Source organism: Dermacentor albipictus, unplaced genomic scaffold (assembly GCF_038994185.2).
Source record: "Dermacentor albipictus isolate Rhodes 1998 colony unplaced genomic scaffold, USDA_Dalb.pri_finalv2 scaffold_16, whole genome shotgun sequence".
In the NCBI taxonomy this organism is placed as follows: Eukaryota; Metazoa; Arthropoda; class Arachnida; order Ixodida; family Ixodidae; genus Dermacentor; species Dermacentor albipictus.
Genome location: NW_027225570.1, coordinates 4,332,830 through 4,347,665, shown reverse-complemented (window position 1 = coordinate 4,347,665; position 14,836 = coordinate 4,332,830). Strand labels below are relative to the sequence as shown.

Below are 14,836 nucleotides of genomic sequence, written 5' to 3'. Positions count from 1 at the left end.
CGATTCTGTGCTTTCAGTTTGCCCAAGATTATTATTTTGGCAGTAAAGAACTTCCCTTGTTTTGAAAGTGCTTACAGAAATCTCCAGAAGGGCTGGCGTGTGGTGTTTTTATTGAGCGCCGTAAGCCAAACCTATGAGAAGCCCGCCACGTTATTGCTCATACTAAGCAAGGGAGGTGCTTCCAATCCTAAGTCCTCGCCCCCAATAGTCACTTGCAGCAGATTTGTATGTGAAGCATGGATCAAGGCAGGTTAGCTGTTAAAAGATTTTTTTCTTTACTGCGTTCTGGCAAGAGAGTTGGCCAAGGGCATGAAACTTGCACTTGCCTTCTCGTTCGGGTAGTACTTGTCCCAGCTCTCGAGCATTTTGCGCCACTTGTTGAGGCGCACATTCTCCTGGTCGCGAACCTGCACACAGCAAAGACCAGTTGGCTCAGCAATGCACCCCTCACACACCTCGAGTCAACGTCTTAGAATTTCCTTTCAACACCTCGAACACCGAAGGCATCGATGAACTTCCTCACCAGAACTTTCTGCACCGATTCTTCTGGTTAGAATGCTTCATGCACTTTGTTCGTTTGCTTTGGCGTTCCCAAGTCAATGATTGTTTACTTCGTTCACCACAGCTTCCGACTTCCAACACGTAGTAAGATCTGAATACATTATTTGTTCTTGCTCACACTTCAGCTGAACTTCCGGAAGTGCAGTGCACTAGTGTGTGCCCAACCAAGAAAGTGCGCTTGCCACGCATATAAAAAACAAGAGCACAGCTGGACCCACTGTATCTGTTGCATGCTCCCACACAAGTGCATTTGTACATTAACAACTTGTCTTTCTGCCTTAAACAAGCAAATAAAGCATGATGTACAAGTGATCAGAACTCGTTTGTGGGCTAATCGGCTCAATTTTAAGCGAGACATTGGTCTTTGGAGCCAAAAATTGGCTGAAATATCTTTTCACATTCATCTGCTCCTCACTGGTGCAGAACATGTACTTTTGCTTGATTGGACCCCTGTATCATCCATGGTCTAATATTTAGCCTTTGCCAAAATCTCCATGCATGTGTTGTGAAATACCTTTTCTTGTTATCTCAAAACGGCATTTCTATTGAAGCCACAGTTTTAGAGCAGTGATACTTTACTTCTACTTATCCTATCACAATAATTTTTTCGTTGTTGGGACGGTAGACAATTAGAGTAAATCAAAGCAGTTTATTTTACCAAATAATGCACAAAAGTTCATAGTGGAGCAGCTGCTAATTGTTCCGTCCAAGTATTGCTAGAACCAGTAACGCTACAAGTGGGTTTGACTCTACTTGTGTCTATTAAAATGTTTGAATGTTTGTCCCCTGTGCTTTTCTCGTGCAACCCAGTTATGGTAATTATTGGTTATAACAATGGGATTCCCTTTGCACTCGTATATTGTTATCTACTTAGGGCAGGTAGTGACTGTGGATCCGGATCATGAGACTGAAATAATCAGAAGAATAAGAATGGGCTGGGGTGCGTTTGGCTGGCATTCTCAGATCATGAACAGCAGGCTGCCATTATCCCTCAAGAGACAAGTGTATAACAGCTGTGTCTTACCAGTACTCACGTACGGGGGAGAAACCTGGAGGCTTATGAAAAGGGTTCTACTTAAATTGAGGACAACGCAACAAGCTATGGAAAGAAGAATGATGGGTGTAACATTAAGAGATAAGAAAAGAGCAGATTGGGTGAGGTAACAAACGCGAGTAAATGACATCCTAGTTGAAATCAAGAAAAAGAAATGGGCATGGCAGGACATGTAATGAGGAGGGAAGATAACCGATGGTCATTAAGGCTTACGGACTGAATTCCAAGGGAAGGGAAGCGTAGCAGGGGGCGGCAAAAAGTTAGGTGGGCAGATGAGATTAGGAAGTTTGCAGGGACAACATGGCCACAATTAGTACATGACCGGGGTAGTTGGAGAAGTATGAGAGAGGCCTTTGCCCTGCAGTGGGCGTAACATGGCTGATGATGATGATGATTGTTATAAGTGTGCCGCACTAGTTTCGTTTCCAGCACACGGAACTGCACAATGCGAGAACAAGCAGATGAAATAGAAGTGCTGTATTTTTCTGCGTATACCCACACCCCCCATTACAACAGCAAATCTGCTCGTGCATAACCTGCAGAAAGTTAACTGCATACAACGACGCTCAAATCTTTGCAGTAACAGTCTGTTCCGTCACTGATGTACGACTCATCCACATCGTACCTTTGGCCAGTGGCTGGGAGTGGGGCTCCCTTGAGATGAAGAGCGTGCAGTGTCCGGTCTAATAAAATTTCAGCTGTTTTCGCGGCACACAACAGTGTATCACAGAAGAACCCCATATATACATTTTAGAAAACAATGCAAAAAGAAATGTACTAGCTGGGAGAACCCATGATCCAAAGTCACTAAAAAGTTTGACAGACGTCGACTGCAGTGCGCATCTACATAACGCAAAGTGTTACACAAACCGTTGCAGCACGAGAAGCCAATGCACGCCAAACCGGTGGGGCTTGGGCAGCTTCCACCGGCAGTTTGCTTTTGACCTGCAACGCTTTCTGCAGAATAACTACTGTGCATATTCAGGGAAAAGACTGGGAATGTGGGAGATGGAAATTCAAGACGATGAGCAAAACGTGAACAAGGTGAATGCAGGAGCCAACGTTTCGACAAGTGGACTTGTCTTCTTCAAGGCGACGTACGCTTTCCTCGCCACAGTATATATAGGTGGGGTTCTTCTAAAGGGAAGAGGGTGTGGGGCTTTGACCTTGTGCACCGCGTTCCTTTACTCTCAATTCGACACGCTAACACATCTTCCCAGGTTCCTGCACCCTCTCGCCTCACACCCTCTCCCCTTTAGAAGAACCCCACCTATACATACTGTGAGGAAAGCGTACGTCGCCTTGAAGAAGACAAGTCCACTTGTCGAAACGTTGGCTCCTGCATTCGCCCTGTTCACGTTTTGCTCATCGTACTGTACATATTGGCATGTGTACTTGTTTATCGGGTGACCGCATTTCACCACCTCACAAATGTTATCGCACAGTGCAGCATCCACTTGTATGAATCGGAAGTTTCTCGAAAGTTATCGAGAATTCTATCCGCTGTCTGTTGTCACCGAACGTTGTGTCATCTAATTTCATTGTGTGATGCGAATGGTGTAGAACTTTATTGAAGACACATGGGTCTCAGCAATTACCCTGGAGCCTTCGATGACTGATGTATAAAAGCCGACGCGCTTGACCCACTGATCAAATTTTCGACAGTCACCGACTGTGTTCACCACTGTCACCATTCTTTGAGTGTAGCTTGTTTTTGAGGACACAGGTTCGCCCAATAATATGTTACTTTCGTCATACCAAGTTTTGCTGCTTTCTTTACCGTCACTACTACGCCAGATCCGGTGGAGGTGCTTTACGTTCATGTACCGAATGCCTCTGCAGGGCTGCAATCCAAGCCCGAAACCCGAAGACAACCACAACATCGCCAAGGACCAGCGAGCAAGCCGTAGGCAGGACTGCGACTGGAATATGGACCTCTCCTCGAGAAGACCAGCGGAATCAAGCCCAGGTTAGAAACCCTAATGGCTGCCCCAGCGTCTCCCATTCTGCTGCAACAACCTCAGGACCCACCAACTTTCCATGGATTGTACGAAGCCTCAGAAATGTGGCTCAAGACATATCAACGAATTGCGACTTTCAACAACTGGGACTCCGACGACAAGCTGCGGCATGTATACTTCGCCTTAGAAGACTCCGCCAGAATGCGGTTCGAGAACCGAGAGTCAACTCTGGCAACATGGGACCTGTTCCAAAGCGGCTTCATGCGAATATTTACGAGCATCATGCTTGTTCTGCCATGCCGACTCGGATATGCCTGGGAGAAGCAAATTTGCTTCCTCACGTGTGGGGCAAAACAAGAGCTCTTCACCGGATTGATGTGCAACCCGCCCAGTACTGTTGCTGAATTTATTTCCAAAGCAAAAACCATCGAGAAAACCCTGTAAATGCGGAACCAACAATTCAACTGCCGCAGTAACTCTATAAGCTACGCCGGAGTTCAATCACTGGCCAATGACGACCTGCGTGAGACCATCAGAGTGGTTGTGCGAGCGCAACTTCAGAGGATGTTCACAAGATCCAAGGCTCAGGTTGCCTCGATTGCTGACATTGTGAGAGAAGAAATCCAGCAGTCACTGGAACTTGCCAAAGCACAGCCGGAATTGCCACAGGCCCAGCCTGAAGCGAAGACCTACGCCGTCGTCGCCCACCATCAAATTAACCCTACGCGCCCACGCCAGGGCGCTGTAATGACACAGCTCTGCCATCTACCGCCGCATCCGCCAGCTCACCCACCTTTCGTCCAGTGAAACTACCCAAGGAAGGCAGACGTCTGGTGCGCTCCTCACCACCACCCGCTTTGCCACTGCGGAGAAGCGAGTAACTTCTACCGATGAGGTCACGTCTAGCGACTACGAGGGCTCACTGTTAACGCACTGCAACTAAAGCTTGGCAAACGACCTTGCGATATAGCTGACTACCTCTCCCCTACCCAGTGGTGTGTTCGATGATTGTCCCATTCAATGTAACCAGGCAATGGTACCTGTCGCCGCAACGCCGACCATACACTGGCCCAGCCCAGGGCCGGTCTGTGAGCTCTTATCTGGAAAACTAAAGGCAGCAACATACTGACATGCGGTTGCTGTTCGCCGAACTGAAGAAGATCCTCCGCCGCTGCCGAAAACGCCGAACAGATGATCTCGACGATATATCAATAAGACGCCTTCATCCAGACGAAGCCTAGAAACAAAGAATACGCCGGAAAACATGACCTGACAACGTAATGTTCCAGCCACACGTTAGCATATCGCAGCTGTGATCCAACGCTAAGACTTAACTACAAGGCAAGACAAAGACCCACCAACCTCGAGGTACTTTTCTGTGGCCATGCAGTAACCGCCTTAGTGGACACAGGAGCTGACTACTCCGTAATGAGTGGACCCCTTGCCACCAAGTTGAAGAAAGTTAAGAGTGCATGGGAAGGCCCTAAAATCTAGACAGCTGGAGGGCACCTAATAACGCCGATTAGAATTTGCACCGCAAGAATTACAGTTAAAGACGGGACCTACCCTGCCACCTTCGTTATCCTCTAACAGTGTTCCCAAAAAGTCACCTTTGGCATGGATTTCCTGAACAAACATGACACCATCATCGACCTGAAGTTGAAGTGGATAACGCTGTCGGAAGATCAAGCGATACTGCCGGAGAGCTGTTGTAGTCACCATGCCTTGAGTGTGCTCGAAGATTAAGTCAGCATCCCGCCCCGCTCGAGCATTGTCATTTCTGTTGGCACCAAAACACCTGCCGACGTAGAAGGCGCTATCGAGGGTAATTAATGTCTACTACTCAATTGTGAAATTTGCGTCGCAAAAGGAATCGCTCGATTGGACGGAGGAAAAACGAAAATGTTGCTGACAAACTTCAGCCAGGAGTTCAAGCACATCAACAAGGGCACGACGATTGCATACATCGAGGAAATTCTGGAAACCAGCAATGCGTTTGTCCTCTCGGATTCTGCTGCATCTACCCTGACGACCGCGGTTCCCGTACCAGACTTCGACATAAATCCAAGTCTCCCCATAATTAAGCAGCAACAGCCCAGAAGTCTGCTCCGACAATACAAAGGCTGCTTTTCGACGTCATCGAGGATTCGACAAACACCAGTTGCAAAGCATCGCATAATAACCGAAGAGTTCGCTTGACCACTCCGCCAGAGCCCTTACCGAGTTTCGCCGTGAGAATGTGAAGCTATAAGAGAACAAGTCGACGAAATGCTGCGCGACGACATCAGCCAGCCATCGAAAAACCCGTGGGCATCCCCTGTTGTCTTGAAGAAAAAGGACGGAACCTTACGTTTCTGCGTCGATTATCGTCGACTGAACAAGATCACCAAGAAGGATGTATACCTCCTCCCAAGGATAGACGACATACTGAATTGGCTCTGCAACGCTAAGTAATTCTCGTTGATGGATCTCAAGTCTGGCTACTGGAAATAGAAGTACATGCTAGAGATCGCGAAAACCGCCTTCGTCGCTGCCGACGACCTATTTGAGTTCAAGGTCATGCCATTCGGTCTGTGCTCGGCGCTTGCAACGTTCCAGCGCATGATGGACACAGTTTTATCTGGGTTGAAGTAGCAGACCTGTCTTGTCTACTTGGAGGACGTCGTCGTCTTCACCGGGAATTCCTACGATCACCTTAGGCGGCTTACGACAGTACTAGAGGCCATCAAGTCATCAGGGTTTACTCTCAAGCCGAAAAAGTGCCGCTTCCCTTTTGATGAGCTGCTGTTGCTGGTCCACATCATCAGCAAGTCTGGAGTCCGCCCCAACCTGCAGAAGACAGCTGCCATCGCAAGGTTCCCGCAGCCCATCAAGAAGAAGGCAGTTTGAGATTCCTTGGCACGTGTGCCTACTACAGGCGCTTTGTTAAGGACTTTTCACACATCGCGGAGCCGCTAACACATCTAACCAAATATGACGTCGAGTTCAAGTGGGAAACGCCACAGGCCGATTCATTTCAAAAACTGAAATGCACCTTGGATTCTTTCGGACGCTATCCAGGATACCGGAAAAGTATTACTGGCCGCATATGACTGCTGATGTCGCCTGTTATGTCAAGACGTGCTAAGACTGTCAGCGACACAAGACACCATCGAAAAGGCCAACGGGATTACTACAGCCGATCGAGCCTCCTTGCCGACCTTTTCAGCAGATCGGGATGGACTTATTGGGACCGTTTCCGATGTCAACATCTGCAAATAAGTGGATCATCGTGGCGACGGACTATCTCACCCGCTTCGCTGAAACAAAAGCTTTGCCAAAAGGCAGTGCAGCCGAAGTGGCGAAATTCTTCATCGCGAACAACCTGCTGCGACATGGTGCCCCAGAAGTCCTCATCACCGACAGAGGAACGGCTTTTACAGTAGAACTCACCCAAGCCATTCTGCAATAAAGCCAGACAAGCTACAGGAGGACAACTGCCTACCACCCGCAGACGAACGGTCTTACGGAGCGCCTGAATAAGACCCTCGCCAACGTGTTAGCAACATACGTTGACGTCGAATACAAGACCTGGGATCTTATCCTGCCGTACGTAACATTCGCTTATAACACGGCGGTCTAAGAAACAATACAGCTCCCGCTGTTCAAGCTGGTTTACGGCAGGAACCCGACGACGACTCTCGACGCCATGCTGCTGCATGGGACCGAAGAAGAGAATCCTGACGTCGCCACCTATTTCCAGAACACCAAAGAAGCCCGACAGCTCGCCCGTCTGTGGATCAAGAATCAGCAGAGGACCGACAGCAGACACTATGATCTTCAATGACGCTACGTCGAGTACCAGCCCGGCGACTGCATTTGGGTTCGGACCCCAATAGGCCGACAAGGAATTAGCGCCGCTATTTTGAACCCTACAAGATCATCTGACGAATTGGCGCACTCGACTATGAGGTCATGCCAGATGGCGTTTCGCTATCACAGTGGTGCCGCTCACAACCTGAAATAGTCCACATTGTGCGACTTAAGCCATTCTACCAGCGCTATGAACCTTGGGGCTTTGCGTAGCTGATCTTTAGAGTTTCTTTTTTTTTGGACTGTGTTGCTTCGGACTGTCTCTTTTCGTTGTTTTGTTACTTTTGTTTAATAAGTGTGATATTGTGTTTCCCTCTCTTATGTTTGTAGCATCGGGACGATGGTTTCTAAGAGGGGGGTACTGACACGTTTACCTGCTTATCTTTATCAGGTGACGACGTTTCACCACTTAACAAATGTTATCACACAGTGCAGGACATGCCTGCATGTATCGGGAAGTTTCGCAAAAGTTATCGATGTTTCTATCCACTGTGTGTTGTCACCGAACTTTGTGTAATCTGATTTCATCGCACGACACAAATGTTGCATAACTTTCTTGAAGACACATGGGTCCCAGCGATTACTCTGGAGCCTTCGATGACTGATGTATAAAAGCCGACACGCTTCACCCGCTGATCAGATTTTCGACAGTCACCGACTGTGTTCGCCGCTGTCGCCGCTCTTTGAGCGTAGCCTGTTTTTGAGGGCACAGGTTCACCCAATGAAATGCTAGTTTCGTCATACCCAGTTCTGCTGCTTTCTTTACCGTCACTACTACGTCACAATATTGCTGCGACTTTGTCAACCTTGGCCATTTTCTCGTCAACTTTCCAGCAAAGAGCGAGCACGTCTTGTATGTACGAGACGTACGATTCAGTAGAAGACTGAATTTCGTAGGTAACTGGAGTCATGGACCACGACGCACTCTGCTGGCTTTCCTCACTCAAGGATCCTCTGGCCGGCTTGGTCGCTGGGCTCTGCGGCTGCAAGAATACTCCTATACAGTATTGTATAAGTCGGGCCGATCACATAGAGACTGTTATTACATAGAGACTGTTATAGAAACTGTTACATATTACTGTTTATCACACTATCCACTGGACGAACCACCCACCGACCCTGACCTCAATGCCTACGCTTGCGTTTTCTCCATTTCTCAGCTGCTACACGTTGCCGACGAGCAACGCAGTGATGCCACGTTGCGCGCCAACATTGATCGCTTGGGATCTTTGCCTTTTGATTCATCCCTTCACCCGTTTGTTCTCAGGGATGGTGTATTATACCGGCACAATGTACACCCCAACAGTCCTTCCCTATCCTCATTATTCCTAAGCACCTGCAGTCAGCTGTTCTCCAAGAACTTCATGGTTTACCAACAGCAGGTCATCTTGGCGTCTCCCGCACCTACGACCGGATCCGCCGACGCTTCTTCTGGCCAGGCCTTGCCCGCTTCGTCCAGAAATATGTAGCGGCGTGCAAAAAATGCCAGCGCCGAAAAACACCATCGACGCTCCCTGCTGGGTGCCTTTAATCAATCGACATTCTTTTGCGTTGGCTTGGACTTACTTGGCCCTATCCTGCTATCCAGGTCTGGCAACAAGTGGGTCGCTCTGGCGAAAGATTACACCACACGCTACGCCATGTTACGTTTCGCCTACGACGCGCGATATGGCCGGCGCGGATGCAACGGACGTCGGGGCTTCGTTCAAAGCGGCGGACATTTTGGCCCGTTTGGAGCGGCCGCGACGCATCCCCGCCGAGCGCGTCCCGGCATGTTCAGTGCCACGTGTCTTTGTGTGTGCATGTGTGTGTGTGTGCCCACGCTTGTCAAAGCGCGGCAGCCGGGGAGAGGAGCTCCCCCAGTGTGAAGCGAGGAGGTCTGACCGGCGACAGCCCGGCTGATGCGTCACCTCCTTGTCCCAACGTGTCTCTCAGTCCGTCCGTCGCCACTGTCACGTGGTGTCGTCCCGTGACCTTCCTTCTTGCCCGCGACGCCAAGAGTATAAGAGCAGCTGCCCCCGGACGCCAGGAGAGAGGCTCCGATTTCTTCTGTTGAGTAACGTGCTCTCCCGTCTCTCTACTTCGGTCGACCTGACCGCCCGCTCTTTGCGACGCTAGAATAAACAAGTTGTTCTGTTAGCAGTCGCCTCATGCTTTGCTGGGACCTTCGGATGCTTCCAGTGTGCCCCAGGCCGCCAGGCCAACGCTACCCTTGGGGCTTGCGACCCATTTGCGACAACGGGCGCCAGCGGTCCGATTGCAATAACGGGTGTCAGCACTGAGGTTCCAACAGCTGGTGGCAGCGCTGAGATTCCAACAGCCGGTGCCATCGGTGCGGATCAAACAGCCATCATCAGAGCGCTTCCAACAAGCTGCGCCACAGATGTTGCCGATTTTCTTTTATGCGACATGATTCTGCTGCATGGTGCTCCACACCAACTGCTCACAGACCGTGGTCGAACATTTGCTTCTGAAGTCATAGCCGACATCCTGCAGTCCTGCTCCACCAAGCACAAGCTGACTACGTCTTACCATCCACAGACTAATTGTCTCACTGAGCATCTGAATTGCACCCTAACAGACATGCTTGCAAAGTATGTTCCGTCCGACCATACTGATTGGGACGTTGCCCTACCCTTGTCACTTCTGCATATAATTCTTTGCGTCACGACACTGCCGGTTATTCCCCATTCTTTCTGTTGTTCGGCCGAGAACCCACATTGCCACTGGACGCATCCCGTCCATCCGCCGCAGGAGAGGCCAGCGAGTATGCACTTGACGCCATCACCAGGGCAGCCCAAGCACGCAAAATTGCCCGCGGTCACCCCCTGACCTCACAAGAGAAGCAACGGCGCTTGTACGATCGCGAACACAGAGACGTACACTTTTCGCCTGTATCTCTAGTGCTCCTGTGGTCCCCGACTCGTCATGTTGGCATGTCAGAGAAGTCCTGTCTCGGTACACAGGCCCATGTCAGTTTCTACGGGCCGCGACTCCAGTTACCTACGGAATTGCTCCAGTTAGTACCAGTGCCTCATGTGCCGCACATTCCACTGACGGTGTGCATGTTGCATGCCTGAAGCCTTACTACTCTCGTGTTATCACCAACATTTAGACGCCCTGGGACAGTGCTTCTGCCGCCGGGGGTAATGATGCATGCATATTGCGCGTTTTTTGTGGCCGATGCACATGGGCGCCCCAACGAAGATGACGAACACTCTCTGGCTCTCGAGCTGTCGGCTAAACTGGCCAGCACTGCAGTTACCTTTGGTAAGTATACTTCGTAAATAGTCTCCAGTCTTAATCCTTTGTTTGCGTAACAATATTACAGCAACAACTTGTGCATCTAAGGTTACATCAAATCACGCATTACAGTAATCCCACGTTAATGGAACTCTGACACAGTTGAACTCATTTTTAACAGCATTCAAGTGCCACGAAAATTTCATTGTTATAGCCGATACCGTATTTACTCGCATAATGATCGCACTTTCTTGTAAAAAAAAATCGATGTAAATTCAGGGGTGTAATCATACGCAGGTTAAATTTCCTGCGAAAAGAAAAAAATTTTTTGTTCTGCATTTGCTGCGGGATGACATCTCTACAAGCAGGCAGCTGCCACTGAACAGCGGGGGACACCAAAACAAAAAGGGGCAGCCAACAGAGCAAGCTGAACGCGCCGAACGAGACTTTTTTTCTTCTATTGAGTACATTACGCGCATTGAAACAGTTTCTTCCATATCAGTAATGAATAATATCGTAAATATCGGCAAGTTTACGACTATAGCGTAGCGACGTCCACTTTGAGGAAACAGAAACAGAGGTGGGTGTGCGTTGCTGCCAGTGACATAGAAACACATGGCAGGCATGCTGTGGAAACTGCGGCATTTGTTTTCACTACTGTCCTACAGCACGTTTCCACCAAGGGTGGGCAAATATCTTGGCTATGTAGCAAGCGTCGGCTTATGAATAGGGTATACTGCTAAGGTATCAGTGTAAACGTGGCCATTATCGCTGTCGCTTGCGATTCGTTGTGTGCCCACGAGTGCAGACGAGAAGAATCGAAAGGTGCCTTTTTTTGTTGTTGTTGACCAAAACCATTATGAAGCCTACAAATAAGAAAACCAAGGCAAGTTTGGTTGTAGCTTTCTTTTCCATGGAAGTGCGGAAAGTGATGAAAGGAATGAAATGGACTATCTGCTTAAGAATGTTTGGTGCGTGCAGACCGCTTGGTATGTCTTCAAGAGTTGTTCGCGTAGCATTCGACAGATTGTAAGCACGATCGTTAGCTAGACTTGGCACATGACATATCGCTGCAGCAAGTTCGGAGTGTGATCATTACACAGGAAAGAAAAAAAAATTTTGATGACAAAATTCAGGGGTGCGATCATTAAGTGAGTGCAATCATTACGCAAGTTAATATGGTAATTGTTATAACCAGGTTGCATGAAAAAAGCAAAATAGGAGGATGGTAGAGCAGATGTGAGAACACTATAATGGCGGGGAGGCCAGTGCTCTTCCCCATCACCTTCCTCCACCTGGCTGCTGATTGTGTTCACTTGTTTAATTGCTTCCTAGGCGCTTTGATAGTGTCTAACAAGCTGCGGCTGTCGGCGTTAAAGAATGGTACTGCTATAGGAACTGAAAGAGGGGTCGCGGATGGCAAGTGATATGCGAGCATCATCAAGGCATCGCTTTGGTGGCCCCAAAAGGGGGCCTTTTAAAATATGCAAGAGGGTTGCCGCAGCAGGATGTCAGCTTGAGAAATCCAGAATAAACGCTGAGGCATGATCGCCACAAGCATCTCGCCCCGTACTTCTCACTGGCTTGCACAAGAAAAACCTATATCCATCAGCCTTTCATGCTTTTTGCAAAGCTCGCCAACATCCTTCTCCAAGGCATCCAGGTGCTCCAGGTAGTGCTGTGGAAGGTTCTTCGCGAAAACGAAGCCCCAGAGGGACTGACATCTGCCGCGCCTCTTGCGAGGACAACGTTAAGGCAGCCTGCCCTAGAACATCATTGGTGCCGTCGTCACCACTGCTATTTGATACAAGCACGTTTGCAACGATTGCCTCATCAGTTAGAAGCACTTAGTTTCCAAATCTATAGCCATGCGCTTTCTTTCCACCGGCACCGTCATGCATTGCCGATGATCAGCGGTTGGATCAGCCATCTTCTGTTTTGGCAGCGAGTCAAATGAGCCTGAGAAACCCCGTGGCCAGGAACGATTTCAACACAACCAACAAAGACGAGTGCAGTGATTAAGCTGTTTACAGAACTGCGCTGAATGAGGAGCCAGCAAGCAACCTGTGAGCAATCTGGGAGTAGCACAGCTCGCGTGGTCCATTCGTGTTTCGGAGGGTGGCACGGTGTGGAGCTATGGGCGCAGCCCATTTTTGTTCGGAGGGGTGGAAAGGTAACGGGAGAGAGGCACACAGAGAAGGCTGGAAAATGAGTGCGTGGCGGCTGTTGGAGCAGCGAGCAATCGTGCAGTGGCTGGAATTTTTCATTTTCTTCTTTTCTTTTCAAGAATTTCAAATTTCTCTGCCTTTCGGCTTGGACACCCAGCAGCCAGACTTCATCACTATAACCCATAATGCGGCATTGGGGCATTGTAGTAAGCGGGTTATTCCACCATGGAAAACATACAAAAGTTGATGCAGCAGCTTCTTATTGTTATAATCAAAATATTGTTAAAACCTGTATCGGTATAAGTGTGTTTGGCTGTATCTTGAAACATTGGTCAAGTTAAAATTGTTTTTCCGGGCCAGGGTGCATTTTTCAACTCTTGAAAAGTTACTGCGGCAAGCTCTGGATATTTCACAATTTCGACTTTGGATATACCAGGGAAAAGGCGGCGCTGCATTACGACTTTTCCACCCGGCGGCAGCTCACAAGCCGAGCACAGCACTTCCTGCTTTTCTTTCTGCCCATCGCTGCTCGCAGCCACTTTCTCGTGGTCTCATGCAGTAGCTGGGAGTTGAAGTCGCCCTCTCATTTGGAACACTGTCAGCAATGCGTCAATGTGGTCACAGCGTAATAATCACGACCTTGAGCAAGACGATCGGCAACTTCCGAGCAGGCACAATCGGCCCACGTGCTGTGCCCAGAAGCCAGCACAGTGTTCCAGTCAGATTGTGGTTTGATGAGGACGCTCGCATTATACTTGCAGACAGTGATACATAAATGCCGCATCGTTTATAGGAATCCCACAAAGGTATGACAACTGAGCTATTCCGCAGTTCAGCTTCGGTTTCCAACGTAAATTGTCCAAAATTCATTGCGTTGCAGAAAGTAGTGGCGTCGGCTCTTTGGATGTCCCTTGCCCGAATATGCCGACGTGTGCAGTGCCGATGTGGAGGACAGTGACCAAGAATACTACTGACCGCATTTTGGAAAGGTTAAGTGTGGCCTATACGAGGCCAGTGGGCTCCGACATTTGGGATTTCATGAAACTCTGCTTATCTAGAAAATTTTCTATGTGTTACAGCTCGGGGTCAATGGGGCTTTGTGCACCTTTGTGCTGGCAGTGCTGGACGCAGCACCATGTTTTGGTCACAAACGCAAGGGCTGCACTGTGGCAGCTGGTCATAGGAATGTGCCACCCTATTTGCCCTTCAGAAGTATACAGGTTCAGATCTGCGACATCTTCTATAAAACAACTGTGTCACATTTTGTGACACAAAAGTATGAGACTTAACCCTTTGAAGGTTTTTGCCGTACATGTACGGCGGTGGTTTGTTGCCCCGCAAGGTCTTTGCCGTACGGGTACTGTTTCGACCCTCTGTTAGTACCACACTCTGAAATACTATTGAACATTTTGCAGTTCTGAGAGATGCCGACACCAAAATACTGTTCCTATTTTTTTTTTACTATTTATTCCCGACTTTATACATTTTGTACATTCAAGAACTGCAATAAAGTAATTTGACCACCTGGGAAAGTTTTTTTCAAAATAATTCGACCCTCAAAGGGTCAATGTTACAAATTATGTGACACATGCTGGTTCTTTCATACGTGGTATACCATTTTATGGTGAAAATGCAAACAGTGAGAGACCTCTAGGCTTTGTAGCATTGCCTGATCTGTATTAAACAAGAGTACAGTCCTTGCTACTGTGCTCTTGAATGTGGTGTCCGGGTACGCTCACCTTTGCCTCATGGACCGTGTACTTCTCAGGCAGCCGCTCATTGCTGCAACAGACGAGGAAAGGAATGTCACTGCTCCGTCTGCTTCAACACGAGATGGACACATACTATATCTGCTTCATTTGCCACAGACAGTCTCACAGTATCAGGGTGACTTGAGGCCACATATTGTACATAATCCATTTCATTCTCTGTTCTGCAGTCATCATCTGTTGCGATAAGTGGTCAATACTGGCAACAATGGGTACACGGCAATGCCC

General features: G+C 48.7%; 1 protein-coding gene across 4 annotated transcripts in view; it reads right to left on the bottom strand.

Moving 5' to 3' along the window:
• The window catches only part of LOC135920482 (USP6 N-terminal-like protein), a 236,858-nt gene that overhangs the window by 137,552 nt on the left and 84,470 nt on the right, over positions 1 to 14,836 (bottom strand). For all 4 annotated transcript variants that reach the window (XM_065454752.2, XM_065454750.2, XM_070529008.1 and 1 more), the window contains exons 4-5: positions 14,579 to 14,621; positions 327 to 407 (exon numbers count right to left, since the gene is read on the bottom strand). In XM_065454752.2, coding sequence (XP_065310824.1) covers positions 327 to 407; positions 14,579 to 14,621 — 124 coding nt within the window. The remainder of the gene's footprint in view (positions 1 to 326; positions 408 to 14,578; positions 14,622 to 14,836) is intronic.